Here is an 18525-nt window from a genome sequence, read left to right as displayed (position 1 = left end):
GGCAGTCGGACACAACTCATCACAGTTATCTGCAAAAAGCACTTTTCAAATCGGATTATTGGGAGAGCCTCCAGTTCCAATATTGGGGGGACATGTCCCCCCATTTCCCCGGAATTTGTGCCCGTACCTACAGCTGAGACAACTTTCCAGCATGATTAGAGGGGCATATCCTCCTCTGGCATTTATTGCAATTTGTGCCCAAATAGCGGAAGTGGAATTAATACATATTGATGAGACTACTGAACGCACTACAGCACGAAGTTCAGTTTGAAATACTACAGAATATGATTCTTTTTTTTAAAAAAAAATGGAAAAGCCAAGAGAAATCAATTTCATCTTACATTCCTTTGGGGTAGTCGGACACAAATCATGACACTTATCCGAAAAAGCACTTTTTAAATCAGATTATTGGGGGGGGACAGTCCCCTCCAGGTCCAAGATTGGGGGGGACATGTCCCCCTCATCCCCCCCGGGATTTGCGCCAGTGGTCAATGGGAAGGGCTGAATTTTGTTGTAGACAAATACTGTGCAAATGAGCTTTCTCAGAGTTTTCCTACTTCCTTCATTCCAACAGCTCGCCCATTGTTATCATCACCCTTCCCTGACCCTCGTAGCGTAATCGAGGTGTGCGTTAAACTAAAGAAAAGGCTACTGGTACCGCAGCCATTTTAATGTCTTGATATGAACCTTCCAAACTTTTGATTGTTGTCTCAAGAAAGGTTTAAATGTTTCTTTTCCAAGAATTGAAACTATCTTTATAAAACGTCAGTCCATACTGATATCAAAGAAAGTATTAGGCTACAATAATAGTTGATTTCAATAAAGGCGAGAAAATTGGGTTAATTAATTGATTGAGCTCCCACTTGCTAATTAGTCAGTATTCACGCTTTTGAGGTGGGAGACCCGGGTTCATTTCCTGGCGGGAGCTCACGTGGTTCGGATCCCACCTTAAAGTGTAGGTCGACGTCTCATATAGCTACTAAAAGAAATGCTAAACTCAAAATCAATTCAATTCAAATCAAATTAATTGGTGGATTTTCACCTATGGACTTTTATCAGCAACGAGGTTATATGATGAAATGTATATACAATTTAAAATGACATCTGAACCATTATAGTGCGTTTGATTCTATTTCACTGGGAATCGAACACAGGTTACCTCATTCATCTCACGTACTCGCGCCAGCTGCTACGAGAGCAGAGAGGAAAGCAGCTGAAGAAACATGTATTTGTGTGAAGAAACAGAATATTTAGTGTAACGACTCTTCCAAATCAAAAGAACATTTCAGTTACATATGCGTTGTGGAAAAGGTCTGATATTTTTTGATCAAAAGATCGAATATATTTCAATCACTTTTTTGGTAGGCTTTATATCTGGAGAACTACACAAGTAGTATAACCAAACCCAAACTATCACTTAACTTACAAGTAACACTTCCCAAGTGTAACACTCCGATTTTAATAAACTTTGGCAGGTATATAGTACACATGAGTTGAGTTGAGTTGATTTTGAGTTTAACGTCCCGTTCAGCAGCGAGGCTATATGAGACGTGGACCTACTGATTAACGTGGAATCCGAACCACATGAGCTCCCGCCGGGAATCGAACCCGGGTCTCCCACGCCAAAGGCGCGTACGTAGTACACATGAAATAAACGAATACGTGTTTTTTTCTGCGGAAAAACGGTTTTACGGGGCAAAAGCTCCCACCAGAAATTTTGAAAAATTATGCCCAAAACGCAAGAAGTGGACAGAAGTGAATGAAATTGTGCACAGATATTGTAGACATAAAATTAGGGAATACGGGTTTCGTATTTACTTGGAAAAAAGCGGTTGGGCGGAGCACGGACCCCTCCAAACCTTTGATCATAAAATATCAAAAGTGTTAATAACAGTATATCAGAACTGCCTAAAGGACGAAGAATTGGAACGAAAGTTTGTGTAGTGACAATACGCAAAAAATAAACGAATTCGTGTCTTTTTTATTTTCTGCGGGAAAACCGTTTTAGAGGGCAAAAGCCTCCACCAGAAATTTTGAAAATTGACGGCTGAAAGAGAAAAAGAATTGGACCGAAGTGAATGAAATTGCGCACAGATATTGTAGACGTAAAATGATGGAATACGGGTTTCGTATTTTCTTGGAAAAAAGCGGTTGCGTGGGACACGGATCTTCTAAAGCGTTGATTACGAAATATCAAAAGTGCAAATAAGGATACGTCAGAAATTCCTAAAGAATATGGAGAATTGTAACGAAACTTCGTATAGGGACAATTTGCAAAACAATAAACGAAATGTGTTTCAATTTGTGTGGAAAAACAGTGTTGGGGCCTAGGTCTCCTCGCCCGGGATAAAAAGTAAATATTACCGTAATAGAGCAGAAATTAGTGAATCGAAGCAAATGAAATTGTGTGTAGATATTGTATTTGTAAAATAAGGCCTTTCGTGTTTCTCAAGCATCCCTATCTGATTTGCTTCAAATTTGGCACATCAACAGTAAACATAAAATAAATCAATACGTGTTTTTGTTTATACGGGAAAACATTGTAAGGGTTAAAGGCGCATCCTGAAATACTATAAAATATGCTATACTGTATACTGTTTGTGCTTATTGTTGATATGCCAAATTTGAAGAAATCGGATGGAGACACTTGTGAAACACGAAAGGCCTTATTTTACATATCCAACATCTACAGGCAATTTCATTGACTTCGGTCCACTTCTTAATGCCTTTCGGACGACCACTTTCAAAATTTTGGGTGGGGGCTTTTGTCCCTAAAACCATTTCTCCGCAGAAAATAAAAGAATACACGTTAGTTTCTTTTAACGTATTGTCACTACACAAAGTTTCCTTGCAATTCTTCATGTCCTTTAGACACTTCTGACATACTTATATTAACACTTTTGATATTTCATGATCAGAGGTTTGGAGGGGACTGTGCTCTATCCAACAGTTTTTTCCAGGAAAATCGAAACCCGTATTCCCTCATTTTACGTCTCCAATATCTGTGCACAATTTCATTCACTTCGGTCCAATTCTTCTTGCCTTTCTGGTGTCAACTTTCAAAATTTTTGGTGGGGGTTTCAGGCCCCTAAAACTGTTTTTCAGAAGAAATTAAAAAACCCTGTTCGTTTATTATTGGAAAATGAAATGAAATATTTGAGTTTTATGTCCCACGGTTATGCCGGTTAGGCTAAAGGAGACGGTGATGATGAGTAATGAATGCAATGGTGGAATGAAGGAAGTGGGAGGAAACGGGAGAACCCCGAGAAAACCCACGCACACGGTGATTGTTCACCACAAGTTCACTTGGCGGGGGCTGGGATCGAACCTGGGACCCCAAGCACCAGAGGTGAACGCTCTACCACTGAGCCACCGCGGCCCCTCGTTTATTATTGGCTTATTGTCTCTATACAAAGTTTTGTTGCAATTCTTCATGTCCTTTACTCACATCTGACGTACTCTTATTAGCACTTTTGATATTTCATGATCAAAGGTTTGGATGGGTCCGTGCTCCACCCAACCGTTTTTTACCAGGAAAATACGAAACCCGTGTTCCCTCATTTTATGTCTGCAATATCTGTGGACAATTTCATTCACTTCGGTCCACTTCTTCTTGCGTTTCGGGCGTAACGTTTCAAAATTTTGGGTGGGGTTTTTGCACCCTAAAACCGTTTTTCCGTAGAAAAAAAAAACACGTATTCGTTCATTTTATGTGTAGTATCTCCCTGCCAAATTTTATTAAAATCGGAGTGTTATAGTTGGGAAGTATTATTTGTCAGTATGATTTACTTATTCCTTAGAAAATACGAAAACTCGATTTCGGGGCCGTTCAAAAATTTTGTGGCCTCTGATCCAAAATCTAATGATTGACCTAGATCACAATCGCTTGACGCATTTTTTTTTTTGATAATTCCTAAAATTATTGACCAAGATTGCAATCTTCTGACCCATTTTTTTTATCATTCTTAAAATTCTTGTTTGACAGTGACAATATTTTTTAAGTTTGGTTTTGATAAACACGTGTGTTTTATTTAACATAAAAATACGGTTATTTGGACACTAAATTATAAAAAAGAAACCAATATTCCCCATTATTTCAGCTTTGGCTATTATATACTGGGCTTTAATTTCTTTTTTCTTTTTTTTTTTTTACGTATGATGCCAAAGTGTTTAGTTAGCGGAACTTGCATGATATTAGTTTAATAATAATACCAATAATAATAATAATAATAATAATAATAATAATAATAATAATAATAATAATAATAATAATAATAATAATAATAATAATAATAATAATAATAATAATAATAATAGTTTGCTTTGGTCAGAATAAGTATTTTAACTCACAAAGAAAGCGTTTCTCGCTATCAATGCCATGTTTGTTTTATAGGGATCAATATTGAATCCGGAAGTGGTAGTATATTTCTACTATTTCCGTTTCAATAGAGGCATTAGAGCTGACATTGAATATATTTTTGAAATAGTAAATTCGTATTAAAAAAAAAAAAAGACCGCTTCACGATATCCATTACCATTTTTACTTTATTGTGATTAACATTGAAACCGGAAATTATAGATTTATACTTCCTCTTTTTGGAATGAAGAGACAAGGACGGAGATGGAACCTATTCTTGGAACGCTGAATCCATATTGGGAGGCCTGTATTTAGATAAGTGCTATTCTGCGCTCGAGCACAAGGCACCAGAATTTAGGAGGCGGCAAAGTTTTGGATTTAAAAAAAAAATCACAATAAAGTAATATTTAAAACTATCAAACCGCAGAGTCCTGCGCAAGCGCGAGAAAATATGTTAATGTCGCTCTAATTACAGTAGTTACGAATTAGCTAACTCATCTAATTATTTTTTTAAAAAAATCACCCTCTTCCACCCCCACCCCAAGGGATGACATTGAACTTGAATATCATGAAAACTGGTACCGTTGAACTCAGCGACTTCGTAAACTATGAATCCAATACTAATATCTGTCGTTCTCGATTACATCTAAAATCTCGCCCCCTCCCTGGGGAGTGGAGTATGATCTTGAAGTTGAATTGGATTAAAACTGTCACTATTCGTCTCAGCGACCCAAAGACTGTAAATTCAACTCTAATATAGGTCGTTTTTTTGGGGTGGGGGTGGGGGTGAGAAGCGGCAAATTATTTAGAGCACAGGGACGCACAATGTATAAATACGGATATGTACATGAGTAAACATTTTCCCACTCTCCTTTACCGTCTTCGCTCTGATACCTGTCAGCAGACAGAAACACGAACGGATATTGCCGCTCTATAAGAATTCCCATACTGTGCATAGCATATAGTAGTTTAGAGGTCTAACATCATAGGGTAATGAGAATGAGACACATAAAATAGAACAGATGCCTTGACTGCATGCAAAACCAGGAAGTTCGCTTCGGAAAATAATTTTTGGATAAAGTAAAAAAGTACAGATAAATTAGGGTCTTAGAAGGGAAGCTATCCAACTCCTCGACGAGTATGGCATTGAATCTTGCACAAGTAGAAGAACATGTTGAAAGATGGAAACATGCTTATTCCGACGTTTCGCAACGTCGTCGAACAGGAATTATAATCATCGTTCCACATAACCCATGGAAGTTATGGACTCTGGCCATATGTGCCTTAGATGGGATATGAATCTGATACATTGGACTAGTTTTTTCAGAAACACAAATATTGCAAACTTAAGATGATAACAGTTGGTAGTGACTGTGATCTCTGGTATGTTATTGATGCGAATCGATATCAAATGGAACACGATACGCGATCATAAGTTTCAAATGAACACATTTACCCGGTGGATAAAAGGGATACGCTGGAACCACAATGCAAAAATGGCTTTCTATAATGATTAGTATTATTATTATTAGTATCATTATTAGTATTCTTCTTCTTCTTCTTCTTCTTCTTCTTATTCTTATTATTATTATTATTATTATTATTATTATTATTATTATTATTATTAGTAGTAGTAGTAGTAGTAGTAGTAGTAGTAGTAGTAGTAGTAATATGAGTAGTAGGATGAGTAAAAAGATAATAATGAGCAGAAGAAGACAACAAATGTATTGTTGGGACTACGAAGGACTTCGCCCGTCTTGAATGTTCTCTAGCACTGCTATGAAGAGTTTAACGTCCACAGCCGGGATTCGAAGGCGGGACCTTGGAATCGCTAGTTTGATGCTTCAACCCACACGATCACCAGGTTGGCAAGAAAACTAAGATATACTACTATTACTATTATTAATATTACTACTACTACTACTACTACTACTACTACTACTACTACTACTACTACTACTAATAATAATAATAATAATAATAATAATAATAATAATAATAATAATAATAATAATAATATACTATTATTAATACTAATATTAGGCCTAATGCTATACTATAATAATAATAATGCTAAACTATTTATTCTTAACGACCTCGTGTTCGTGTGAGTTGAGGCGACAAACCAGCGACTCAAGGGTCCCGACTTCGAACCCCGGCTGGCGTTTGGTTGCTTGTTTAATTTCAGGGATTTAGGATTTAGATTTCTGGGCTCTCGGCATCTAAGGCCATGTTAGCCCGTCAGACATGAGGGATAACGTCCCTCTGCTAGCATACTCTCCGGGGAAAGGGAAGGAAGAAAGGATTCGGGAGGGAAAGAAGCTGCGTGGGATATGTTAGGTACTAACCTGGCATTTGCCTGGTGTGAATATGAGGAAAACTCACGAAAACCTCATTTAAGATGGCTGGCCTGAAAAGGGTTTTACAGTTTTTCGACCGTGTGCCCGGCCAGGAATCAAACCTGGGACCGCTCATTTTGGAGTTTCAAACCTTTACAGCAGTGCTAGAGGACACTCAAGACGGATCAAAGTTTTTCGCTACTGAATGGGCTCAACAATACATTTGTTGTTTTCTTCTCATTATTATCACTTTTTTATTCATCATACTACTAATATTAATAATTCTAATCATACTACTACTATTATTATCAGTGGCGTAACTAGTTTTACTGCGCCATGGATCGATCGATCATCGATTTACTCATACCCGCCCCTTGCCCAACGCATTTCAGTATGTTTATAGATATATAACGCAGCAGCTGAAATGCGTGGGGCTAGAGCAAGATAGACAGATAGATACTTGCAGCATACAAAGTTATTTTTATTAAGAAATCTAAAGTTTTTACTTATCTTTTTCCTAAATTATCACTATTGTCCGGGTATCGCACAGTGGGGATCTAGAAAGGGGACGCGGGGCTCGCGGGCCCCTCCATAAGGAGTAAGATATATATACATTAGTCCCTAATGAACAGTTTGTTCAAAGGCTGTGGAAAAGAAGTTTTAAAATTTATCTCAAAAGGAAGGTTCAGAGTGTTTTCTCCACTCATTGCAGATAATGTATGCGTTTCCACTTCATGGTAATCCTGGATTATCTCGTGTTGAAAAACTTGGCTTTCCTCAATGCCGCCTTCGGAAGGGCGGAGATAAATACGCATTTTGAACCACTGCAGTCCACACTTTTAGTTAGCGAGCCAAATATCGAAAAATGTCACAAGTTTATTTTTCACACCTGAGCTTCCCTAAAAAATTCCTGGATCCGCCCCCGGAATTGGCTCTTGCCATTTAACTGCTAACAGTCATAGCGTACCTTTTCAAATGTTTTCAAACGTTCTTTGTATAAGAAAGAGTTTTCTGTGTATTTTCGTTCTTGCGCCCTTTCACTGTGTGCTCTGGAGCAACTACTCCACCCGCTCCAGTGTAGTTACGCCACTGACTATTGCTACTACTAATAATAATAAGACTAATGATCATACTAATAATAATGCTAATCATCATAGAAAGCCATTTTTGCATTGTGGTTCCAGTGTGTTCCTCGTCTCCACTAGGTAAACATGTTCGTTTGGAACTTACGATCGCGTATCATGTTCCATTTGATATCGATTCGCATCAATAACACACCAGAGATCAGAATCACCACCAACTGTTATCATCTTGAGTTTGCAACATTTGTGTTTGTGAGAAAACCAGTTAAGTGTATCAGATTAATATCCCATCCAAGGCATGTATGACCAGAGTACATAACTTCCAGGAGCTATGTGGAACGATCATTATAATTCCTGTTCGACGACATTGCGAATGGTCGGAATAAGTATGTTTCCACCTTCCAACATGCGTTCTTCTACTTATATACGTTTCAATGCGATACTCGTCGAGGAGTTGGATAGCTTCCCTTGTTAGCAAGGCGGGTAATACAATTCAGAATAGATTGTTTTGACACAGGAAAGATCTTACAGCAAGCTTTTATAGCTATGGTTCGGTTTGCTTAAGCCACTCAATTAATTACCCATACATTCATGTAAAAACATCTCCATTATTGCATTATCTGCTTTTCTAAATATTAACACATGCGTTGTTAATGCAGTTCAATGACATTAGCACAACATTCGACGATGCTATTTTATATATTTGACTTGTGCTAACTAGGTTGAAATATCGAATAAAAGTGGTATCGATTTGCCTTACTGGCACTTTACGAAGAAAAGTTGAAAGAACTTCATTGCGTGATGTTTACATTCGCGTGCAATACGAGGAGTGATTAATTAATTTACTAGACTTCAGTGACCTCGTAGTTTCTTTATGTGATTCATAGATGGAACTGCTATCATTGGTTTATTATTTATTAAACACATGTCATTTACCTTCATTATCTTAAAACGAATAATGAAATAATAAGAGACGTAGGTAAATATGGACGATTAATTGCTTCTAAAATTCGTATGTACGAGTACTTTCACATCAGATAGAAAAGTAAAGTAGTTATTTTGATTTCATCCCTGTCAACTAATGATAAAATAAAGATCTCTTGCTGTGTTCAGAAGAAGCACGGACCCCTACTATGAAATCGCTGAAAAAACAGAAAAGAAAAGAAAGCATGCAGTTCACACTTTAATACAACCGAAAAATTAAACAGTATGTAGATCTTCAAGAAAGACAATATGTTCACCTGAAACTTTCATGTGACGACGGTTTTACATATCGAGTACACACAAATTTGTGGTCAATTTTGTACTACGCTGTAAGATACACTGGTTTGATGAAATTTGAAGTTTATGTTTGTGAACTTTTAAAGAAACTAAAAGGCATTCAATGTGTAATGCACGTGTTACCTGTCAGGCGTCCAGTCGATATTCTCATTGGCGCCAAATATTCTGTAGGAAGTCTTGAATGATGTTAAGGACAACAGTTTCGATTCTTGCCAAATTTCGGCAGCGTTTCTAGAAGTAAGGGGCGTAAACATTGTCATTTATGAAACCTATAAGAAGAAATCGCACATTAGAAGATCCGGTGTTCGGAGAGATCACATGCAGGAGACTTTGTTTTTCGGAGCTGAACGATCAACCAATTGATCAGGTAGGTGTTCATTTAGGTATGACTTCACGCCTTGATGCTAGTGTAGTGAGACCAAGTTTAGGTCAATTCCTGTCATTCCTAATCCTGGAATGTTCAATTCCCGATTGACTTTGCACTTGAGGCTACAAGTAAACGTTTTACTCACTTTCTCCATAGGCTCTACCGTAGCACTTGGCCTTCTCGTATATCTTTACCTTGATGACAAATGCATCTGCTGCCGCTAAAATATATGTACTTTCTTTGTATTGAAAACGCAGGAGGACCAGAATGCACGTTGAACCGTGACGAAACTTATCATTTGGCGCGTATTCTAGGACACACCAACTATGATCTGTTGATAAAGCAGCCATTTTCAACACTAGCTTCTTCTTATGCCATATCGAACTGAAATTGGAAAATACCTTATGCTCACGTTGTATATATTAGGTTGTCAAAAAAGCATTGAGCATTTGGAGGTCAAAAAATTGAGAATGCATTTATTGTGATTTGAAAATAACAATATGAAAGCACTTATGTATGCACCATTTTGTTCGATGGCCTTCAGCCACTTTCCCGGCAACACCGTAATTCCGTTGCTTTGGTCAAAAAAAAAAAAAAAATAAATAAATAAAATAAAAATAAAAATAAAAATAAAATAAAATAAAATAAAAAAATAAAAAAATAAAAATAAAAAAAATGCGATATGTGGTTTTCACAGTCCTCTTTTCAAGCTAACACCATTTAAAAGTTTTGTAGAAACAGAAACAAATGCTAATCTGACGGTGTCAGGTACAGGCTATAAGATGAATATACACCTAAACATCCCAATCAAGTTTTCTCAATTTCTGACAAATCGTTAAAAATGTGTGTATGTCTGGCGTTGTCACCGTGGTGTACAACACCCTTCCTGTTGACCAGTTCCGGTTGTTTCTTTTGAATTGCAAGATGCACTCGTGCTAATTGTTGACAGTACAAGTCCGAGTCTCTCGTTCTGCTCGGAGGCAGGAGCTCGTGATGCACGATGCCTTTTTAATTCCATCTAATGCACAGCATAAATTTCCTGAGCATCAGTGTGAGCTTTGCCAGAGATTGTGAAGCGTCTCCTCGCTTGGACCATGATTCTTCTTGCACATTGTTGTCTTAGGTTATCCATTTTCATTACTCGTAGTCAACCTTTCCAAAAATGGCTCGAATTCGTTACGTTTCAGTAAAGATTCGAAGGTGGAATTTTGATCGAGTAAATGTTTTTGAATTATATAGAGTGGTCTTCATACGGCGAGCTTCTTTTTGTAGCTATCTTTCTACAAATGGTTTAAGACTGTTTGGTGATAGATGTTTAGATCATTGGCAGTGTCATGACGGCTAATGCCAGTCTCATCTGACTTTGTCCAATCCAGACTATCATCCACTTTTGCTATGGTTAGTCGCTCATTGCGAGGAGCATCTTGGACATCGAAATTTCCAGAACATAACTGACTGAACCATCCTTTGGGTATTGCTTTAGATAACGTGTCTTATGCAAAAACAGCACAAATTTCTCCACGAGCCTGCGCAGCATTTACGCCTTTACCGAAATAAAAATGTAAAATGTAGCGCAGTTTTGCGGAAAGCTTACTCATTTCCTCGGCGCAATACTTTACGACTGACTATATGAATGCCACCACTTCTTGAACATCTACTATCTTTAACTGTCAGCTCTCAAACGACATTAAGCCTAACATGGTGCGACTCATATGCTTTGAGATTTTGACACTAACACTATCTCGTTCGCAAAAAGATCACTAATTTTTAGACTACCTGTTTTATATTTTATATATGATTCTTTCACATGGACACATAGATTGGATATTTACCTCTGACAGCTTTACAAGTGACTATACTATTGAGCGGAATGCGTTCTGAATAATCTCATAACTCTTCACGGTGAAGTGGCTAACATTCATGCTTTTTGTATCCTTGGTTTCGTGCTCGATTTCCGGTGTTCGTTATTTTTTTCGGATTCAAACTGCAGTGATGTATCGGATCTCAAATTAAGAGCCTTGATCCCGAGAAATTAAAATACCGCTAATTTTACAGTAATTATGTGATGTCTTCAAATAGATAAAAGATAATTGAAATATGGAACAAGAGCGCCCTAGACAATATTATTTTGCATGAGGTACCGTTATCACAAGTCACCTAGTGGCTTTCCGTTTTCAGCTCTTTAGAAACGCGAAAATAAGTGCCGATTTTCAAAATGGCTCGAAATCGAAAGCAGATAAGTGAGTCGTGATAACGGTTTCTCATGTAAAATAATATTGTCTAGGGCGCTCTTGTTCCACATTTCGATTATCTTTTATCTATTTGAAGATATCACATAATTTCTGTAAAATTAGCGGTAGGCCCTATTTTAATTTCGCCGGGATGAAGACTCTTAAGTAGTAAGTTCCGTGTCATACTACCTCGGCGCAAAAAAAAAAAAAAAAAGGACAAATTCCAATCAAACAATCAATTTGAATAATTCGCAACTACCGCATCTTGTGCAAAATTGATTTTGTAAGAAAATTGATTCTGGCTCTGGAAACAAGACTGATATAAGGGAAATTACAGATAAAAGAAATACAGATTTTGTAACTAAACCTGTATTTATTTATTTATTTATTTACTTGTCGAAATTTAGCGTCCCTTGTTATCACCAAGACTATATGAGATGTGCGCCTACAGTTTAAGGTAGAAACCGAACCATTGCAATGTATTCATTTTTTAAAATTCTCTCTCACCGGTAATCGAACCCAGAACCACGTGTACGGAACCACTAGACCAGAAATGAAGGCTGTAACAAAACAGCTATTGGTGATTCCCTCGAATTTTAGTTTCTAATCATCGTTTGCAACTTATAAAGATCTTAAGCTAACGTTCTTCGCAGATTATGAGGTCAAAATATGTCCCTGTTCTGTTCTCGAAACTCACTAAAATATGGTTTTCAGTTTGGAGAACAATACCCATATTCCGAAATGTATTTCGGTCCTGTTCCCCAAGTACATTAAATTACAATTACCGGTTCCCTGAATAGAACTGATATGCCCAAATGTATTACAATTCTTTTACCCAAGTAAGCCTAATTATAAACGTTTATTTTTGGTTTTGTTGCCATTAATAACACAAGTAAAGGATCTTCTCGAGCAGTTAAAACGCTTCCCACCACTTTCTTCTCAATTTACAGAATAATTAAAAGACAATGGTAGGTATCAAAAATGTATAAAGTAAGCTATATGTGATATTACGTAATGCGCAGTAAGGCTAGTACGATATCTTCCTTCAATGTGGTACAACATTCAACATAACTCTGCTATTTTAAATCCTCTATTGCGTATCATTCACTGTACGAAGAATGTAAATTCCCATCCACGCACATGTGCTGTTAAGATGTGAGAAAATGAGTCATTGGTATATCTACAGCCGGATGTCCCCTTTTATGATAAATTGCAGACTATGGAAAAGACACGCAATCATTGTTAGAAGCTTTAAGAAACTCTCAACTTCAGTTATGTTGAGCACGGACTTCTAACACAACAGTTTACACTTGGAACATGATATAAAATAAATTATTTGAATGTATAGAACAAATAATTATCAAATATAATACAAAATATTTCGCAACATACTTTTTACACTTGTAACAGAGATTTATCTTTCGCTTCTCCGACCGACACTCACAACATTCAAACGCGAGAACAAAATTTTTCTCGAAATATCATTTCGTAGTAATATCTCGAACAAAATTCATATTTGAAAATATATCTAATGATGCATTACTCTGGATAAAAGCATTAATACATGGCTTGATCTAAACGTATTCATACCAAATCAAATCCAGAACCTATAGTTAGATATCTAGTATTCAGTGATTCAATAGAACTAAGAAGTTAGATTATTTCCTGTCCTCAGTTCGTAATCTTATCCTTAACTCTGGATACACGTATTCTGACATCTTTGTTAAGCAACATCAACATAATCAAGTGTACAGAAACTAGCATTATTCTTAATTCAATGCATCTTGGGTTAAGAGGATAAAAAATATTATTAAACGATATAATTTCGAATCTCCTTTTCAGTATAGTATAGACACAGTTCTTGTGTAATAGAAGACGGTAGCCAGGTGAGTAGCCAGAACACTAACACAATCCGATACTGAGTTCACTTTACGTACACATACTTGAATGCTTTTTTTTTAATTTATCTATATTATAAAATTGAAAGTGACATTGTTTGTGACTCTACTGTCTTCAACCATCCTATCGGTCTCGATCAAATTTTGAACATAGGTGAAGTTCAGGCCTGGGATGTCTTTTGTCATTTCACTTTGACGGAGCAATGTAGGGGAGGAGGAGGACGAGATATACAAAAATTCATATAAATAAAAACAAAAATTACCAGGTTTGTGACTTAGTAACTCCACCCAACCGATCTCGATCAAATTTTCAACCATAGATGAGGTTCGGGCCTGGGACGACTTATACCATTTTACTTTGACGGTACAACGTAGGGGAGGGAAGGATATATATATATATATATATATATATATATATATATATATATATATATATATATATATATATATATGCGACATTTATAAATGATCGAAAATGACTGATATTGGTGTCCAATCAATAGTTTTCGGGGTCGCTGAGATGAACAGTGGCACTTCCGATGCTATTTAAATACAAATTCTTCATTGCAACTTGAGGAAGGGGAGGAAGTAGATACATAAAAATGATTGAAAATGACCAATATCAGTGTCGAATCCTTAGTTTTCTGGGTCGCTGAGATGAACAATGATACTTCCGATGCCGTGCCCCGCAACATGGGGGAGGGGAGGGAGGATATATATATATATATATATATATATATATATATATATATATATATATATATATATATATATATATATATATATAATTGAAAATGACCGATACCGTATTAGTGCCGAATCCATAGTTTTCGGGGTCGCTGTAAAGAAGAGTGACACTTCTGGTGACGTTTAAGCCATGCCACATGGGAGAGGAGAAGCAGGGAAGAGAAATATGATAATCATCAAAAAAGACTGATATCAGAGAGCTCTTTAGTAATAGTAAAAAATAACTAACTAATGTAATATATTACTATTTTTTCTTAATTTAATCCAGCGAAGCAGGTAATTGATGCTAGTATTTATATAAAAATACAACTGAAAGTTTTACTGATCGGAGCCCCTAGCCAAACTACAGGTAATTCTGGGTACCTTGAAGAAATAACAGAGGAAGGAGTAGTTAGGAAGATACAGTGTGTTAGAAAAATGATGACTCTTCTAAACAGGGACGTCATTTGAAGTTTCAGAAAGGAGCTATTCCCTTCTCTGACTTTGGGATCTCATCATCCTCACCCTATCAAAACCTGAAATGACACTGCTGCTTCTAGTGCATGAATTATTTGACATTATTTCTGAGTTTTTTTTAAAAAAAAAAAGTTGGAACAAATTATATTGCAGTGCTGTGAATGAGATGTACAATGTTCCGATCGGACTTACCCTAATAAAAAGTATTAAAATTGTGTTCTTGAATACATTGCTCCCATATGCTAGTATTAACGTAAACTTCTGAATAATATACTCTTCGACTTCAGGAAGGTTGGTTTCATTCTGTCCATCGAAATTTCTTGATACATACAGTTTCCTGGCTGTACAGAACCCGAAACCTTCTAAAGTTCACCCGATTTTTGGCAAGGTAATCTTTATAAGAAAAAAAAAATCATTACCGTTACATGCATTTAATGAACTGTTAGTAGTGCCATCTAGCGACAACTTTTTCGTTACTCAACTGACTTTCTTTAAATCGTGTTTAGGAAGACTATTTTTATTTTCTTTCTGTCGAAAAGAAAGTAAATAAGCAAGCACCATAGAATTATAAAATAATACTACAGTAGATGCACAACTGGCGCTGCAAACGGTGTGTCTTTTCAACCACTGGTGTAGCCTATGGCAAAAGCGTGATTGTATGGCATTACGTATGTGTTACGAATGACATTTGGAGAAAGAAAATCTTAATTTCTGTGAAGCTTATCACTCTATGGAGAAATTTAGAAAAGCAAAAGATACACCGTTTCATGCTAAAGTTAGACGTATCTTTAGGAATCGGAAAATTATTTATCTGCAAAAGTATCTTAATGTGTAGACTTAAGGCTCTTATCGTGCCTACTTTTACTGGTTTCTCCAACTACAGCGATCTTGCTTAATTGCCTTAAAAGCTAAAGTTTCATATTATTTTAATCATATATGAGGGGAGGTTTGTAGTTCTCTAGATTTATAAGGAATTGTAAACAATCTACTGAAGACTAGTGACAGGAAGGGACGTACCACCGTACCACGGGGTGGATCCTAGGGGTTTGGATTCGAGAAATTTCGACTTTTCTGTAAGTTTAGTCTAATTTCAGCCGTAATTTTATAAATTAATATAATTTATCCCTACAGGGGTGGATCCAGGATAGGATCAAGGGAGGGGCTAAACCATATTTTGCCGTTTTATCCAGTGTAAAGTAGGATTGAAGCCTATTTTATCCAGTGTATATCTGAGCGTCAAGGGGGGCTACAGCCCCTATAGCCCCCCCGTGGATCCGCCACTGTAATCCTCATATTGAATTTTTCCCGTTGAAATAAATTCCTGTGCACGTCCTTGGTGAAAGTAGTCACATTAAGCTGACAGGAAGTGTAAGAAAGGCTATAAAAAGTTGAATAGGCCTATATGGTTGCAGAAAACAATAAAAGTCATTGTTTATTACTAATTGAAACAATTAGTGCTTTTTTTTTTTTTTTAATATTCGCACATCACAAAGTGACTGAAACCATAATGTGCCACATCGATGAGTTACACTTTCATCTTTGCTGTCATTTTCTATTTTTCTCCAGTTAATCTAGATAATAATGTTTTGAGAAACAATCAGCAGCCCATTTCTGCACTCTAAATGACCGTTCACTTGATAATTAGTTTCCTGAAAATCATAATTCATTAATCAAACTTATAGTTAAGGACCATTCATGTTACCTAATCAAACTTATCATTAATCCCCCCAATCCATTAAACCGGATGAATCCTTTCTTCATGAACTCCCGTTCCAATTTTATTTTCTGATGGCAACCTAGATGCTAAAATACTGATTTGGTTTGGTTAGAATACGTCAAGGTATTTTTTTCTCGGTATTCATAATTATATTAACAATAAATACAGTAAATTGTTTATGTGTTTTTGCTCTTACTTCAGCGACGTAATTCGTTTTCTAAACAAAATATACATAATTACTATTTAGTAGTGAAAACATTGCTAATTTGTAGAGCTCTTTCGAGAACTGTACTGTATCTTCCGATGCGTCACACGTCAGACAAAGCAGTTCTATGATTGGTGTAGAGCCTAGGCTTCACGAACCCTCGATTATTTTCTCAATTGGCGTTATACCCGAACTCTCACAGCAAGCGAATAAATGTGGCGTGATCCATCTTGTTGAAATCATAGTCGATCGATAAAGAAATGTTTCGAAATCCATTTGCTCCGATCACTCTAGCAAAGCTGCGAATTATTTCACATCGTACCTTGAATGAATAACTCTGTCTTACGAAAATACAAGAATGGTGTAACAAAACACTCTGGAATAAAATGGTTAAGTGTAGGCTTCTAAGACAGCATGTATTTTCTCTTGTTATACTCTACTCACTTCAGATCCATCAACATCCACATTCGAAACATGTGTAGGTGATAATGGGTCTGTTAGCTCACCCTGTGCACTAAATGAAAGTGTAAAATTTTCCATTTAAAAAAACTCATCTCGCATAATAATAATAATAATAATAATAATAATAATAATAATAATAATAATAATAATAATAATAATAATAATAATAATAATAATAATAACGAAACAATGTAATTTAATTATTATTACATGTAGCTAAACTTAACTAATTTCATTTCACACGGATATTCAATGCCTCTTCTCTGTCGAATTAGTCGGTGCATGTAGTCGAACGATTTGTGTTCGTCTGACAATTCCAAGGTGAAAAGTGTTCTACTCTCATTTCGTCCTGGATATTTAATTGTTCATTTTCCTGTTGTATAATTGATTAGAGTGGAAAGAGATAGTTTACATACATTTAAGAAAGGTTGCTAACGGCCATATCTGTCCACTTGGTTCAGGGTTTGATTCCCTCAGGGATGCTGTCTTTGCTACACATCTAAGTAGTTATTTGGATCTCACTTAAAAACAGTAGGTCACTTGTCACATGGTCTCTGTGATGGAAAGGAGCGATGAACTCCAATCAACCGACCAACCATATCCATATTAGCCATCGACGGAACTACAACAAAGAAAGTCGGACCATTTTTGCAAGCATACAGTGTATCGTTTCGGTTTATCATCTTAAAGCGAATCAAGGAAGGAAGTCAGAGGGAGGATTTTGGTAGTTGAAAAAAAAAAAAAAAAAAAAGATAAACAGAAGTGGTTATTTTCTAGCTCATGACAAGGAAAAGTGAATAAGTGCAAGGCGGCGAAGTGACGTGAACGAGGAGTTACGCTGTAGCTGTATGAACGAAGCAGCCCATGAATCCCAAGGTCAACCACCGCAGAGGGATTGGACTCGGTTGCATCACAACACTCATACAGTACACTTACAAACTCAAGTCACACCAATCTGACAGACACTGACTCAGTGCAGAAGAGGCTCACGTTAGTTTGTTTCAAGACAAAATGGAGAACGGTATTACTACAGAAGAAGTTACCACGGTAAGTGTATACATTTTTTTATTTTGCTTTTTTTCAGTGTGCGCTTCCGACTGATATCGGAATTTCCGTTTGGATACACTCCAGCTGTGTTGTGTTTGTGATTCTTTTTTTTTTTTCTGTTAAAGCTATGTGTGTTTTGGTGGGCGGATAGTATTGTTTATATTTCGCTGATTTTTTTTTTTCCTGTGTCAATCCCGTAGAATATGACTTAGCTATAATACCCAAGGGCAGATCATCGTTAACTGTGTTTTGTGTGAATTGTGATTTTAGTGCCTTTGTTACATTCTTTGTTTTTTTACGTTTTTATCATTAAAAGAGCTGTTATGCGGGAAGGTT

General features: G+C 36.5%; 1 protein-coding gene across 2 annotated transcripts in view; it reads left to right on the top strand.

Moving 5' to 3' along the window:
* Positions 1 to 16902: 16902 nt before the first annotated feature.
* Positions 16903 to 18525, top strand: part of LOC145693312 (clavesin-1-like) — a 208184-nt gene continuing 206561 nt past the window's right edge. The window contains exon 1 of one of the 2 annotated variants that reach the window (XM_081769186.1): positions 16903 to 17069. In XM_081769186.1, coding sequence (XP_081625312.1) covers positions 17067 to 17069 — 3 coding nt within the window. In that variant the 5' untranslated portion in view covers positions 16903 to 17066. Of the gene's footprint in view, positions 17070 to 17746; positions 18190 to 18525 lie in introns of those variants that run through there. The other variant, XM_081769183.1, reaches the window with a different exon arrangement.

Source organism: Thermobia domestica, chromosome 8 (assembly GCF_964235325.1).
Source record: "Thermobia domestica chromosome 8, izTheDome1.hap1.1, whole genome shotgun sequence".
Taxonomy (NCBI): Eukaryota; Metazoa; Arthropoda; class Insecta; order Zygentoma; family Lepismatidae; genus Thermobia; species Thermobia domestica.
The sequence above is the reverse complement of the archived record's forward strand: the minus strand, read 5'-3'. Positions and strand labels throughout refer to the sequence as shown.